Raw genomic sequence first — 16,309 nt, 5'->3', positions numbered from 1 at the left:
ATATATATATATAATTTCTTTAGTTTTCAAAAGATACACCACTTCCAAACCTCACATTTGGTAAAGATATTATTTCATAGCTAGATAAAAATATTTGTTAATTATTATTAGAAATTCTAAAGACTTTTGCAAACAGCAATGTACCTGAGTTTGTTCCGATTCTTATTTCCTTTCTTGTTGTTCTTCTTTTTAATGTCCTTATAGGGGCTTACATATGGAGGCACATATGGTGACTGAGGCTGCTGCTGCTGCTGCTGCTTTTGTTGTAGCTGCGGCTGATGCTGTTGCTGCTGTTGCTGGTGATGGTTAGGCTGCTGATGCTGTAGGTGCCTCTGCTGATTCTCAGTTTGTCTTCTTCTCTCTAGAGTTCCACGATAAAAACATTGTTACTTAACTACTCTAATTGTCAGTGTTATCATACTGTACTATACTTAGTACAAAATTAAGATCAAGTTGAAGCTTTCAAAAATTGTAGGCGTCATATACAGTACAGTACACAGTAATGTTATAAGAAAAATGTAGAATCTAAGCCAAAATTTGTGCAAAAGGAGGTAAGACAGTACTCAAGGCACATGTAACTCCAAGATATTATTGCATCTTGCAAGAACAGGTATGAGAAGACAAGCGAGATAAAGTAGTAATGGAAATTTGCATTAACCATACAAAGGCACAACAAGCAATCTAGACCTTTGGTCTCTCATCTTTATACAACTTAACTTAATAAAATAAAATTAATAACAAAACATTCTGAAAACTTCATGGCACCACAAGCTGTACACATCATAAGGAAAATTTTGGTCAAAGGGGGATAAAGTGAAAGGAGGAGAAGTAGATAAAACTGACCACTGAAATAATAATCAATAAATTCTGACATTTGTTACCCACCTTCTTTCTTTCGCTGTTTGGCAGCTAGTCGTTCACCAATGGCCTGGTTGAAAGCATTAGCTTCTCCCTCATCAGCAAAGTTTAACCCAATCATCTGATCCTGCAATCAAAATTAAAACAAAAATTTAAAACAGAAAGGTTGCTGTATGATCTAACTACTGGGGGGGGGGGAAGGTCATTTGCTGCATTGTTTATTGACTTTTTATGAACTTTGCAGTTGGCTGTTTTGCTTCTTTTACTTTCTGGGAATTTGATTCTTCAGTGAGGGTGATGATGAATCCCCTGCTCTCTGCTTGTCTTCGAGGAGGCCAGGTTTTGGCCTGTGGTTCCAGGTAGGCTATTAAGGACTCACAAGGGCTGATGTGACTTACAAAAATATTTGAGCAAAGGTATTTTGTTCCCCCAAGTAAGTAGAGTGAGAGAAGGAACCTTGAAGTATACATAACTCATGCACCTTTAAACAGAAATGCATAGTCTGCATGATTGAAATAATTTGATTAGAAATATATTATTTGATGTGTTTCCTACTAACCCTTCGTAGCTCTGGCAGTGAAAAAGAGCGTTCTCGGGTTAATCCCAGACGCATGTTTATTTGAAGCTGTGGCAGCCCTATAAGAGGGAGTCTTCTTTCTCTTACTGAGCGATACACTGTAGATGCTCCGGCTCTTGAAACTCTAACTAGATTCTGCGTAATGAGTTGCACTATCTCAGGAATATCCAGTTGATCACCATCCCAGTCTATTTCAATATCTCTAGTTGCCTTCCACAGTGTGTCACTTGTTATCTCACGATATACTGAGATTTTTAAACCATCTATTTCATCAAAGCCTTCATCCTTGGACTTATGAAGTAGAGTATGACTGATGCACCGCTCCATTGTACACAAAATATGATTCAGTAATGTAATAATTTTGAAAAAATACAAATATTGGGTATATTACAGGCAAGTACTAGTACTGTACTGAAAAATTAACAAGTATTCCTTGGAATAACGCTTGATATAAAGCAACTCATGACCATTCCACTAAAAAGTGCCACTAATACAGCCAGTACTAGTAATATCCAAGCATACTGCATTTTTTGATTAAGTCATGTTTGAGTTATGATAACTATCAGCCTGTGGTTTCCTTATCACTTCAAATTACAAGCTGACATAATTACTAATGTAAACATTACTGAGTCATGAAATGTTGAGTAATGAACATCACACAAGATCATTCACAATATTTATAGCTTAAAAACCAGCTATCATGGAGATCTACTGTTATAATATACCAACATTTACCTATCAAACAAGCATGATATATACATAAAAAACCCAGCATTAAATGTAATGAAATGCCATTTTCTAGGTGAGCCCCATAGGCTCCCTGGAGCTATCGGGCTAATGTGTGATATATTTGACCAGGGCATTATTCTATGGAGTTCGACCTACCGTGGACCACGAGCCAGAACCTGGCCCCCCCTTAGAGAGGTTGCAGGGAGCAATGGCCCTGGAAACCTCCCCCTGAGGTTAGGAGTTTTCCTTATCTGCCATCGACCAGAGTTAGGCACCCAGAAAGGTAGGCATAACAAAAAAATCACATGGTAAGAAAAAAGTACAAAGAAAAACTGAACAGAGACACAGAACTCCCTCCAATCCCCAAAAAACGAGCAAACAAGCAAACGTCACACTCCACTGCCAAGCCGCTTGTCCGCGCAGCCCTCCTCTCCCCTCCCCGTGCTGGCTACCCTATGTGACATCTGGCGGAGCTACGTGACATCAGTGTCTTTTTTTATTATTAGTTTAATTAATAACCCCTATCCTTGTTATGTCCTCTTCTTTTAATATTCAGTTTATATTCGTGGCAGTCCAGTGAGGGGTCATAATAGACTGCAACAGTGTTAAGCTGGGGTATTGGATGAAGGGTAGAGGTCAGAGAGATGATTGCAGAGCTCTGAGCGATTACAATGGTAATCAGGGTTATTACAATGGTTAAGGGTTATTACATCAGGGCCACTACTGAACTTGCCTTAAATGGATAATAATATCACCACATAATATTCTAGTTATAGGATGCTAAACATGATGATTAATAAATAAACATGTAATGCCTACCTCTGCTTCAAACTGGTGGAAGAAGGGCATTGAGGCTGTGTAATTAAACTGATTATACAGCTCCTGCTCAAACACTCGTTTGGCTGCCACAATATCATACACCTGTGGAAAGTGACATACAATATATGGTAGTGAATGCACATATTAACTACAATGAAGACCAACAATTACTTAAACATACGGAATTTAACCTACGTCAGAGTTAGGGACACGCCGAGTTACGTCCCTAAAAGACAGTGACATTTTGCCTTGTAATAGGTATTTCATGAATACCTGTAGCTTTCCTTTATATGGGAACATCAAGCTAATAGAAGCTAAATACTGTAATAAGAATTTTGAAGAATATTTAACCTCAATAATAGAACTAACCTGTATATAATAAGATCTTCGTACATTGTCCTTGGTGAAAGTAGCAACACCAAAATGGCGTTTGCGCCACACATTGTGATGAGGACCATCAGTGCCAAACACCTGGACAACTGCAGTGCTCAATGTCTATAAATAAATAAAAGAACATTTAGAATTTGGTTATTGTAATATTGCAACATAAAAAATATATAATTTACCCACTAACAATAAGCATGGTGAAAAAATAAATTAGAATTTAAACATGCCTTAAGATGCCTAAGAAATTGCTTGTTCCGGTTGCGATAAGGACAGGAATAATAATAATTAATAAATAATAATAATAATAATATTATATTATTATAGTTGGCTTATAACCAATTGTTTCCCTGTTCAATGCCAGGAAAAGGCAAGATGTTTGAACACATTTCCTTAAATGGAACTGTTCACTGTATCTGGAAATTATTCAACTTTAGAGCTGCCACCTGGGAAAGGTCAGTTATTGCCAAGAGAGACCTCAGTAAGCTTAACAATCTTCCTGTCCCTGACAATGGGAAACCAGTATACTGTAGTACTTTTAAATTTAAAATCCCATAATTTTTATTTACACAGTTTTTACGGGAACATACACTATTTCCTACACTAAGCAAATGATGCTATTATTTGTATTATTTTGCCATATTTTTGAAGGGACACACAGTAACTAAAAAAAATTTTGCAAGGCAGAGAGGAGTTAATCTCCTCTCTGCTCTCTCTCTTCTCCTCTCCTCGCATATTAAAGTCTGACTTTAATATGCGCATCATCAGTGCCTGCAGTTCTTATAAAATTGCAAACATAATTAGTACTGCATCTTACAAATATAATATCCAATTTACATAACTAGCCTTGAATATCATAACTTACAATGAGCATAACGAAACGAGACCAAAACACTTCCTTACCTGACACCTTGTGCCAAGGAGCCGGAAAATTGTTTCATTTTCATCCCGGCCCAGGAGTGTAGAAGGTTTGTTGGGAGGTGGTTGCTTGCGGTTCGAGCTCATCTTTATGCCAGCAAGGTACTACTTGTATCAGATCTGTCTGCAATAAAACTAACAAGTTTAATTTCAGTAGAGGTACAGTATCAGACAGTACAGGAACTCGTGATCCTTTTATTCCAAGAAAATTCCACTTCAGTGAATGCTATGTGGCAGCAAAGTGATGCAATTGACCTGTTAGGCTAAGAAAGGACAACTCAATAAAGTACAGCATACTCTTAATGATATCCAATCTCTCTTGTGCTGCATTCAACATAAAAATTTACCAAAAGTTAACAGACATCGGGGCAAATGTCAGTTGCTGATCTAGGGGGGACCTCAGTAAGCTTATATACAGACATTCTTTTCTTGACAATAGGAAAAAACTCAATTTACTGTAGTAAAACTGTTCAGCCTACTTACAAAGCTGTACTGTACTTACATATGTAAGTACGTACATATGCGTACATACATATGCAAGACTCGGTGAAAATACAGTTAAAATTATAAGACACAGTAAAACAAATCTGCACAAATAATTAGATGCTCACTGTACCACTTGCTAACTATCCACTATAAGCTCCAAGTCTCTCCACACACTGAGACAGCACCACACATGAGCACTCCCTTCTCTTTCCTGTCCACTAATCTTTCCTCCGAAGCAGTGGTAAAATTTACATTTCCTGTTTCTTTTGTTTTATCAGTTGTTTTTACACTTTTTATCTGGTATTTACCTAATTTTCATATACCGTACAGTATTACATTACACTTGCTACTTGAATGACCCACAGGACATCTATGTAACCCAGCTCTACTATGGCACTTCTTCTGCAGCTAATTGATACAGTACAGTACTAGCACATAACATGCTAATATTAGCACAGATAAACATTGTAGCATTAATCTTTACAATGCCTCCAAATTAAAGATTTCACAAACCAGAATTCCACTTTACACACAAAATCTATGTTATAAGCACAGTAGATTAAACAGTATATCTAGGCTTCACACAAAACATTCATTCACTTTACTCTAACTTATTTATTAACAAGTTTAATATATAACTCTGCAACTAAAAAAAAAACTACAGTAACTACACATTATAAATATAATACAGGTTTACAGTAATTGATTTTATTCATTTAAATTAAGAAAACCACAAGGTGCGTCCTCAAATTTCCAGATATAATTTCCTGCCTTTTCTCCCCACCATAACAAATCTCTTCCTCTCACTCTCCCTCCCCTACCACAGCTTCCTCTCACTCTCCCTCCCCTCCCCCCAGCTTCCTCTCGCTCTTCCTTCCCTCCCCCCAGCTTCCTCTCGCTCTTCCTTCCCCTCCCCTCCTCTAGCTTCCTCTCACTCTCCCTCCCCTTCCCCAGCTTCCTCTCCCTCCCCAATCTTCCACTTACTCTCCCTCCCACTCTACTACCTTTCTCTTGCTCACATCCACTGCCCCCCCCCTCCCCTCTCACTTTAGGAAATGAATAACAGGATGCCCAAGAGAGAGATAAGAGCCACTCAAAAAAAAGCAGACTGTCTTTATTTCTAACAGAAACTCCTAATATGTTCAATAAGGCCCTCTTGCACTTCTGAGCTTACATTTACACAATAAAATTATCTCACCTTCATTATTCAATAGGACACGTTTCAATCACACAAGGGCGACTGAGACGGGTAACATATCACTTGGTCAACATATCCCCAGATACATATGGGATGATGTGATGAAAACAGAATGCAATGATTAACAGGTTACTGTATGAATACAGGAGTATAAAGAGTGTGGTTTGTGTAGTAAGCACAGGTTGATGAAGAGCAAATTGAATTTAGTGGAGAGTGTGATTATAGTGGCAGTTGTGGTTGTAATGTAGGTTATGGTTGTAGTGGCACTTATGGTTGTAGTGGCAGTTGTGGTTATGGTTGTATTGTAGGTTGTGGTTGTATTATAGGTTGTGGTTGTATTGTAGGTTGTGGTTGTATTGTATGTTGTGGTTGTATTGTAGGTTGTGGTTGAAGTGGCAGCCGTGGTTGTAATGAAGGGTATAGTTTATTGACAGTTGCGATTGTATTGTAGGTTGCAGTGGTGGTGTTTGATTTAGGGACCATGACAACAGTTCCCCTTTAGAGTCAAAAGCAAAGCCAGACAGCTATATACAACAGCAACATCTATATACAACATCGACAGAAACAAAACACCTTAGGGTGGATACACACACTGGTAATCAAGAATTTGGAGGAGCACCAGGAGTCCCTGAGGGAGGCAGGCACTGACCCCCACCCCACACAGAAAACACCGAGTAGTCAAACAAAGTAGCGGCAAATGTGATGGCCCCTCTTAAACTCGTACCCAAATGGGCAAATAAGCATAAACGTCTTCCAGTTACCTCTGATAGGGTAGAAGCTAGAAACCCACCATTCCCTAATGGCACACCAGTTGTCCACCAAGACCCTCCATCCTCTGGCACCTCTTGGCCCAGTTGGCGCCAGACACTGCCTCCCCATCTGAAAAACCAACCGGAAAATGGAAAATCTAACAACTTCCCTCTGTCCCCAGACGATAAGTGCAGTAGGTGTCACATCAATCCAGGTTGTCAAAGGCGAATCCTAACAGCAGTACAGTAGAGAGACCCAAGAAATAAAATCTCCTCACATGTTCCAGCAGTCCCCAGGCAGTGTGTGTCCAGACATCTGCTCGCCATCATGGCTGAACCAGGAGTAATGAAGGTTGTGGTTTATTGGAAGATCTGGTTGTAATGGGTGTAGTGATAGAACTGGTTGCAGGTCACAAGTGCTATACTAAAGAATGGTAAAGTACTGTATACAGTATTGAAGTAATCTACCATTCTTTAGTACTGAATGGTATACAGTACCTCAGAGCAGAGCTCTGATCTATTAGCTGATTAATATAGAGGTGGAAACTATGAGGTAAAAGGACTGAGGATTGACAGATGGTAGAACCAAGCAGAAATGCAATTAACTGCAGGTAAAGTGGAGTCATGGCAAGTGTGGTTGGAAATGTATGGGTTAGAAATACCAGTGAAAATTGCTGGCAAGGAGCTTTTTCAGTGGATTAATTAAGCCCCATTAATCCTTCCAGGGCTATTGGTGCCTATTATATCACAGCAGAATGGTGGATTCACTGTTCCTGAAAACCAATGGACAAGCTGCTTTCCTGTAAATAGTGTCAACATTTTTACAAATACATTTTAAGTTTATTTAAGGACCTAACAGAACAGAACACCAGAACAAGTTGTGTTCATTTAATACTCCATTAAACAAATTATCAGTTCCTAGGCTGCCACCTTTTCCCACTGTAAAATAAAAATATTTATAACCCCAGAATATTTGTCAATCCATCAAGGGAGACCTGCCGGGGACTGGTCAAGTCGTATACTGCAATTTCGGATACCGGGCTAGAAACAACTTCGTTCACTGAGAAGTTTGTACATACAAACCATTCCGTTCGTATATGCGCTGGTTTGTGTTCGCTGTTGTTCTCGTCTGAATAAATACATGGCACTTGTTCATATAATTAGCGCTTCCATTATTAGAATAACAAGGTGCAAACCATACCCCCTTACAGTTGAAATCTATTTATTTATATACAAGAAGGTACATTGGGTTGCGAGAGTACATAACATATATTAAGAGGTACATTGTAGCAAGATTTGAGATTAAAGGATTTAAGACTAACACGTTTAGAAACAAGGCGCCCCCGAAGGAGGCTATTATTTGTTATGCACCCCATACTCAACCAGTAAGTAGTGGAGCAAAACATAGATTACATGGTCATAAAGTCTTAATCAGACCAATTCAATTCATGGTACAAGAATTCAACTAACTACGAACCACTTAGTTTGATGAAAGGGAGCAGTAGAACAACAGAAGTACACTTACATCGCATCAGGCTTGGATACCCATGTGCATGGGAAATAGGCTTACAGGTTCCGGAAGATGAGAGGAAATGTCAACACTGTGGAGAAATGCCCGTCAGACCACTGGAACATTATCTAACACAGTGCACAGTCACAAACCCATTAAGATTTCAACTTAGATTCAACAGAGCAGAAGAAGTTGTTAAACACATATGGCAAAATCTTACTGAAGCGATCATACGAGTCATAAATACTCATACTCCACCCATGTAAAACAGAAACAAGCAACACTTAGTGGGCCAGCCAGAGGCTTAGGGCCCGCGCAGGAATATCCCTGCAAAAAAATAAAAAAAATTCAATTCAATTTCTTTTTTTATTATGCACCCCATACCCATCCCGTGGGCGGTGGTGTAAAGGATTACAGAGGCACATAATCGGTTCAGGAACTGAACCCTCTAGTTCGTTTAGCTAAGCAAATAACAATTTGTGACGCTAGTTACAAAATTTTTAATATTATATATACATGTACACACTCTCATACATACATACATGTACATATATATATACGTATACATATATACATACACATACATATCTAATCACCTACACAAATACACACATCAATAATCTTTGTGTCACAAGTGATCAACAAGAGGCTCACAACAGTCACTCTACAAGGCACTTTACATCTATGGTGAGTCACACAATTACTAGTCTTGCTCCACACCCACCCAACTGGGCGGCAGCTTTACAGTCATGTGCATGCATTACCTACAGTAAGCAAATTTTGGATACTTCGCTAAGATTTCGAGCAGCACATCATTATGAATGAAGTACTTACACATTTCTTGGACACTATTGATGGTGTTATCTCTAAATTCCGCGATTTTTTCACATTCCATTATATAATGACGCAAAGTATGCGAATAGTTCTGCTGACAGAGTTTACATTTAGTCAAATCTACATCAGCAGATGTTACAAACTCCCAGAGGTACTTGTAGCCGAGCCTAAGTCTAGCAGTGGTAACATCTAAAAGTCTGCTAACATTATTGGATGACCTATAGACGTGCGGTTCTTTTTGCATAATAGAATGATGATAGATGGAGTAACTGGTGTGAATTTAACTTTGCCTCAAGTCTCCGAAATTTAGTTGATGTTCCTGGGATATTGCTGCCCTCAGGCTGCTCAAAGGCAGTCCAAGTTGGTAATCAATTCCCTCTTTACGAGCAAAAGTCTTGGCCAACTCATCAGTTCTCAGTGGCTATTTTTACATTATCATTTACAACTAACTTAAGTTAAATAACAACCAGTAAACAGACTGCTGTTTTCTAATTCTAGTTCAGGCACTTCCTGGGATAAAACGCGAACATTCCTTAAGGAACTGTGAGGTGCTTATCTGTTTTTCCTCGTAACGGTCCCAAAGCTTCCACAAATGTTCATGTTTCTCTTTATTGCCCTTGCGGCGACTAGACTTTAGCTTTTGATCAGAAACCAGTTGGTATTGCAAGGTTACCAGGGACGCCTCACGGTACAGTAAGGGGATTAAAATATATAAAGCCAAGTTGTTCCTCACTGCCCTTTGATTCAGACGCTGGTGCCATCCTTCTACGTCATTGTTGGTCCTCACCAGTCGTCTAAATGCACACCAGTTCCCCAATTCCCACACACTGTTGCACAGCCACGTATTTTTTTATGTAATGAGTTAATTGTGTCGTTAAGGGTGAACTGCTAGCCGACTTTTCTAATTCAGCAAACGCCTTACAATTATGTAGTACACACGTACCACATAAGTACGTGTGTGTTACACACGTACACACACACCTTGTCAAGCACAAGACGAAGCTTGAAAAAGTTTAGTGGTATGCCAATAGGCTAGTCCCAGGACTAAGAGGCATGAGTTACGAGGACAGGCTGCGAGAAATGCACCTCATGACACTGGAAGACAGAAGAGTAAGGGGAGACATGATCACTACCTACAAAATTCTCAGAGCAATTGATAGGGTACATAAAGATAAACTGTTTAACACGGGTGGTAGGCGAACAAGGGGACACAGGTGGAAACTTAGTACCCAAATGAGCCACTGGGATGTTAGAAAGAACTTTTTCAGTGTCAGAGTAGTTAATAGACGGAATGCATTAGGATCGTACGTCAGGCTGCGAGCAGCCGCGTCCAACAGCCTGGTTGATCAGTCCGGCAACCAGGAGGCCTGGTCGACGACCGGGTCGCGGGGACGCTAAGCCCCGGAAGCACCTCAAGGTAACCACCTCAAGGTAAGGTGATATGGTGGAGGCTGACTCCATACACAGTTTCAAATGCAGATATGATAGAGCCCAGTAGGCTCGGGAATCTGTACATCAGTTGATTGCCAGTTGAGAGGCGGGATCAAAGAGCCAGAGCTCAACCCCCGCAACCACAACTAGGTGAGTATACACACACACACACACATACACACACACGTACACACACACACACAGACACAAACATACACACACTAATGCCTCTATTCACCTTGCAGTAAATAGGAACCTGAAAGTCAGGAAGCTGCTAAAGGCTGCATCTTGGGGATGTGTGTGTGTGTTAGATAAAAATATATGTTGTTTAGATATGATGGAGGAAAAGAGGGCGAGAGTCGGTACATTAGACAACAGACGCTTAGAAAGGCGGGGTCCAAGAGCTAACAGCTAAATCTTAGAAATAATAAATTAAAATATTTAATACACACACATACATGTTTCACATGAATTTGGCTGAGGGCAGACTGAGGGCTGATGGCCCCGTCGACGGGGCAGGAAGTCGGCGGTTGATCAAAGGCCTCCCACATCCTCCACATACCTGAGGATTATTCCGGCTAAATTTTAAACGGAAGTAATGTCTTGGTATTTACGGCTTCAGCGGGTGGGTGGGTCCGTGGGTTTATTACACTATGAGTGAAAACAATCGCCTATTCTCTATTTTATATTGCCGCTTGCAGAGCTAGAAGCTGTTGCCTCTTGTGTACGTTGCACAAGGGGATTAATATCTGGATTAATAGCTTTCAATATTTCCAGTATTTTTTAAGGTATCGCTTAAATACCGAAGATACTGTTATTGGACACCGCTTAATTGACAATGTCTCAACAACGCAGGCTGAAGATGTGCGTGGCTCCTGCTATTGCAATGATGCTCATTTGCTTTTCAATGATGCGCCTCAGTTGCCCCCTCTCTAACTTACCGTTCTAAATACCCCTTCTCCATCTCTCGCAAACAATCCCCCCTCATACATCTCCCCCCTTTCCTCCTGTCCCCCTGTCCATCTTTGTCGCCCTGTCCATCTTTGTCCCCCTGTCCATCTTTGTCCCCCTGTCCCTCATTTTGTCCCCTTGCCCACATTTTCTGTCCTCTGTCCCCGATCCCTTTCCCCCTGTCCTCCTCTCTGTCCCCCCTTTCCATCTCTCTGTCCCCCTGTCCTTCTCTATCCCATTGTCCCTCTCTATCCCATTGTCCCTCTCTCTGTCCCCCTGTCTCTCTCTGTCCCCCTGTTCCTCTCTGTCCTCCTGTTCCTCTCTCTGTCCCCCCTGTCACTCTGTCCCCCCCTGTCACTCTGTCCCCCTGTTCCTCTATGTCCCCCTGTCCATCTCTGTCCCCCTGTCCTTCTCTCTGTCCCCCTGCCCACTCTTTCTGTCCGCTGTCCTTCATCTGTCCCCCTCCCTTTCCTCCAGTCCCCTTGTCCCTGTCTCTGTTCCCCTGTCCCTATCTCTGCCCCCTGTCCCCCTGTCTGCCCTTTCTGCCCCCCTGTTCCTGTCCCTCTGTCCCTGTCCTTCTCTGTCTGTCCCTGTCCCCCCTGCCCACTCTTTCTATCCCCTGTCTCTCCTCTGTCCCCTCTCTCTTGGTCTCCTGCCCCCCTCTCCTCCCTCTGTCCCCCGGTCCCCCTCTCTGACCCTGTCCCTCTGTCTCTGTGTTTCTGTCCCTCTGTCTCTGTCCCTGTCCCCCTCTCTGTCCCTGTCCCACTGCCCCCCCCTCTGTTCCCCCGTCCCTCCTCTGGCCCTGTCCGTCTGTCCCTGTCCCTCTGCTCCTGTCCCTGTCCGCCTGTCCCTGTCCCTGTCCCCCTCTGTCTCTGCCTCTCCTCGTTTCTGCCATTCTTTGTGTCAGCCTATCTCTCTGTCTCTTTCCTCGCTCTATCTCTGTCATTCTCTCACTGACTTTGCATATCCTTATCTATCCGTCTCTGTGTCTAACATTCTCTCCCTGACTCTGTCTATATCTATTTCTCTGTCTCGGTCTCCATCTCTTTCTCTCTCTCTCTCTCTCTCTCTCTCTCTCTCTCTCTCTCTCTCTCTCTCTCTCCTTACCTACATACATACATACATTTATTTAACACATGTGGTACACGCACAAGGGGACACAGGTGGAAGCTGAGTACCCAAATGAGCCACAGAGAGATTATAGAAAGAACTTTTCAGTGTCAGAGTAGTTAATAAATGGAATGCATTAGGCAGTAATGTGGTGGAGGCTGACTCCATACACAGTTTCAAATGTAGATATGACAGAGCCCAGTAGGCTCAGGAATCTGTACATCAGTTGATTGACGGTTGAGAGGCGGGACCAAAGAGCCAGAGCTCAACCCCTGCAAACACAACTAGGTGAGTACATACATACATACATACATAAGATATAAAACAGTGGAGGATTCCCAGGTAGAACAATCAACCACAATGCCCATTACCCCTTTACCCTGTTGTCCTTAACTACACAACTATACAAGAGTCATTAACACGTGTAATGGCTGATCCCCCATAACGATAGCATGAAGACCAATTGCCTGACCCGCAGTCCGTCTTGCTCCTCAAATAATTTTCGGGTTAACATGAAAACGTCTCTCGAGTTTATCTCTCTAATGTTGTTTTCCCATCTTTCATTTTATGAGCTTAGTTCCTTTATTATGCCCCAATTACTCATCCATTGAGAGGTAATTAAACTGAACCCAAATTTAATAAAGTTCCTTTTGCTAAGCAAGCTACAGTCTTGATAAAGTCAGATATATTGTTTGTTAACACATTTCTCAACAATGAACAGTTAGTTTTATCAAGCTAACATATGCTAACACAACGAGTGAGAGTATTAACTGGTCTAATTATTTTATTAGACCAGTATATATTATTAGATTATACTGGCATAATTATATATATATATATATATATATATACAGTATATATATATATATATATATATATATATATATATATATATATATATATATATATATATATATATAAATATATATATATATATATATATATATATATATATATATATATATATATATATATATATATATAATGTATATATAATATATAGTGCCTGTTCATTATATATATATATATATATAATGTATATATAATATATAGTGCCTGTTCATTACAACTATTTAACACTGGGAAGGGATCAGGATAAGGATTTGGGATTGGATGGGGAGGAATGGTGCCAAACCACTTGGACGGCGGTCGGGGATTGAACGCCTAGGACTGCTACTGTGCATTTAAATTACTAACTTACCTGAGAGTCTATATCCCTACATGTCAATGTTTGTGTATACTGGTAATGTGAGGAACATACAAAAGATAAGGGTAGCTGAACACCACAAAATGCTGAAGGACAACTTTATTAAAGTTGCATAATGAAATGTGTAAGTACTTCATTCATAATGATGTGCTGCCCGAAATCTTAGCGAAGTATCCAAAATTTGCTTACTGTAGGTAATGCATGCACATGACTGTAAAGCTGCCGCCCAGTTGGGTGGGTATGGAGCACATGACTGTAAAGCTGCCGCCCAGTTGGGTGGGTGAGGAGCAAGACTAGTAACTGTGTGACTCACTATAGATGTAAAGTGCCTTTTATAGTGACTGTTGTGAGCCTCTTGTGTAGTACATGTGTATACAACATTAATAATTTTGTAACTAGCGTCAAACAATAATAATAATAATAATAATAATAATAATAATAATAATAATAATATATAAATAATAATAAAACATTGTTATTTGCTTAGCTAAACGAACTAGAGGGTTCAGTTCCTGAACCGATTATGTGCCTCTGTAATCCTTTACACCACCGCCCACGGGATGGGTATGGGGTGCATAATAAAGAAAGAAATAGAAGAAATTGAAATTGCATAATACGGTTATTGACATTCAATAATAGTAAGATAAAGCAATGAGGACCAAATGGGAGACCAGTGATCAGATGAATATTATAGGCTCAAGGGTAGCCTTCTCTTCTTGTATATATATGAATAAATAAATTCGTTTGTTTAATTCTAATGCGTGTAGGCGAGAACAGTTGTGAATGCCAGCTAGCGCACAAGTACATGAGCGCCCAAAATACTTTTACACAAAAGACATGTACAGACAGGCGTGTGGCTTCTGACTTCGCTTTTATTAATATTAAATATTAGGCGCTTACCTATAATAGTTATCATTTTATACAAGTATAACTCTCACATAATAAACATAAAAGGAGTTTATCCAAAAACTGACAGAAGTGTTGTGTTTTGTGCGTTGTATCGTGTTTGTGGGCATTCGGGTGTGTTGTGTTTACGCTGGCGGGCGGCGTCCTTACCAACTCCGGATTATGTCTATTACATCACTAAATTTCATTTAATAACTATATGCCTGTTAAGTATAAGATTTTAATTGCTAATAGCATTATATTGTCGTTTTTATATGGAACACGTACACATATGCGAAACGTCGAAAGCTGGTGTCCGAAGTGGTAAAAATATTAGTGTGCGATGTTGTCAATGTACGGAGTGTCTTGTATCCCCCATGCCAGCCACGCCAGCTGTCAGGCACATGGGCAACCCCCCACCTTTAACCTTCATGCAGTAAACACATGGCCAAATTGTCAGCCATAGCACCTTTGTTTCAACCAAAAATATACTGCATCAAGTAGTTCTGTACTTCTTTAACACATACACAGAAAACTACCACAGGCTCAGAAACTTATACATCAGTTCAGGTTGAGTTTCACAGGCCATGGAGCTGGAGCTCGACCCATGGAAGCACAATTTAGGCGAGAGCATTTAGGAGAATACACAGAAGGAAATACTGCCACCCTCGGCTCCTCCTCGTCAAAAAAAAACGAGTGATTAATTCCAGCCCATCTGGACAGTTTCCGGGAGTGAATTGTCACCGCCAGCCTATAGTGACCTACTTCCGCCCCACCCTGTCTCCTGACACGGGCTTCCTCCTCAGCATATCTCTCTCACTCACTCTCGTCAGACACACCAGACTCCCGTCCTCCTGCAAGCACTAGCAATAGTCTCAGCGATAACCTACCCTATACACTAAGGAGCATGAGATTCTGTCCTCCGTAAGCCTTGCCGACTCAAGTTGTGTACATGACTAGTTGGTCTCACAGCTGACAGATGGCGCGGGGAGAATGTAGACAAGAAGGGAAACACACAACGTCCCCCACAAGTCTTCATATAACAGTGTGCCGTCACTTGCTCCTCTGATTATAAACCACAATTACATGAAAAATATTTTAATTTAATTTCTTCTACATTAACTGAATAATTAATAGATTGTATATTTAAAAACTACGGTTGTGTAAATACAACGTTAGTTGTTTATATGGCTTAAAAGACTCCCCGTCCTCAGACCAACTCCATTCTATCCAGTACTCACCTAGTTGTGATTGCGTGGGTTGAGCTTTAGCTCTCTGGTCCCGCCTCTGAACCGTCAATCTACTGGTGTACAGAGCTTCTCAACCTCTATCATATCTTCATTTGAAACAGTGTATGAAGTCAGCCTCCACCACATCACTTCCTAGTGCATTCTATTTACTAACTACTCTGACACTGAAAAAGTTCTTTCTAATGTCTCTGTGGCTCATTTGGGTACTCAACTTCCACCTGTGTCCCCTTGTTCGTGTACCACCTGTGTTAAATAATCCATCCTTGTCTATACCCTGCCATTTCCCCTGAAAATTTTGTATGTGGTGATCATGTCTCCCCAAAATCTTGTGTCTTCCAGCAACGTGAGGTGCAGTTCCCTCAGTCTTTCCTCTTAACTCATGCCTCTTAGTTTTTGGACTAGCTTAGTGGCAT

General features: G+C 40.7%; 1 protein-coding gene across 10 annotated transcripts in view; it reads right to left on the bottom strand.

Moving 5' to 3' along the window:
- LOC123773907 (actin nucleation-promoting factor WASL) overlaps positions 1–15,662 on the bottom strand; it is a 36,266-nt gene extending 20,604 nt beyond the window's left edge. For 2 of the 10 annotated variants that reach the window (XM_045767858.2, XM_069318632.1), the window contains exons 1-6: positions 15,537–15,662; positions 4,271–4,409; positions 3,353–3,478; positions 2,984–3,085; positions 886–985; positions 145–361 (exon numbers count right to left, since the gene is read on the bottom strand). In XM_045767858.2, the coding sequence (XP_045623814.2) occupies positions 145–361; positions 886–985; positions 2,984–3,085; positions 3,353–3,478; positions 4,271–4,372 (647 nt within the window). In that variant the 5' untranslated portion in view covers positions 4,373–4,409; positions 15,537–15,662. Of the gene's footprint in view, positions 1–144; positions 362–885; positions 986–2,983; positions 3,086–3,352; positions 3,479–4,270; positions 4,410–4,768; positions 5,000–6,730; positions 6,823–15,470; positions 15,492–15,536 lie in introns of those variants that run through there. The other 8 variants (XM_069318631.1, XM_069318630.1, XM_045767861.2 and 5 more) reach the window with 8 other exon arrangements.
- Positions 15,663–16,309: the final 647 nt, after the last annotated feature.

The sequence above is a fragment of the Procambarus clarkii genome, chromosome 91 (genome assembly GCF_040958095.1).
Source record: "Procambarus clarkii isolate CNS0578487 chromosome 91, FALCON_Pclarkii_2.0, whole genome shotgun sequence".
Lineage (NCBI taxonomy): Eukaryota > Metazoa > Arthropoda > Malacostraca > Decapoda > Cambaridae > Procambarus > Procambarus clarkii.
The sequence above is the reverse complement of the archived record's forward strand: the minus strand, read 5'-3'. Positions and strand labels throughout refer to the sequence as shown.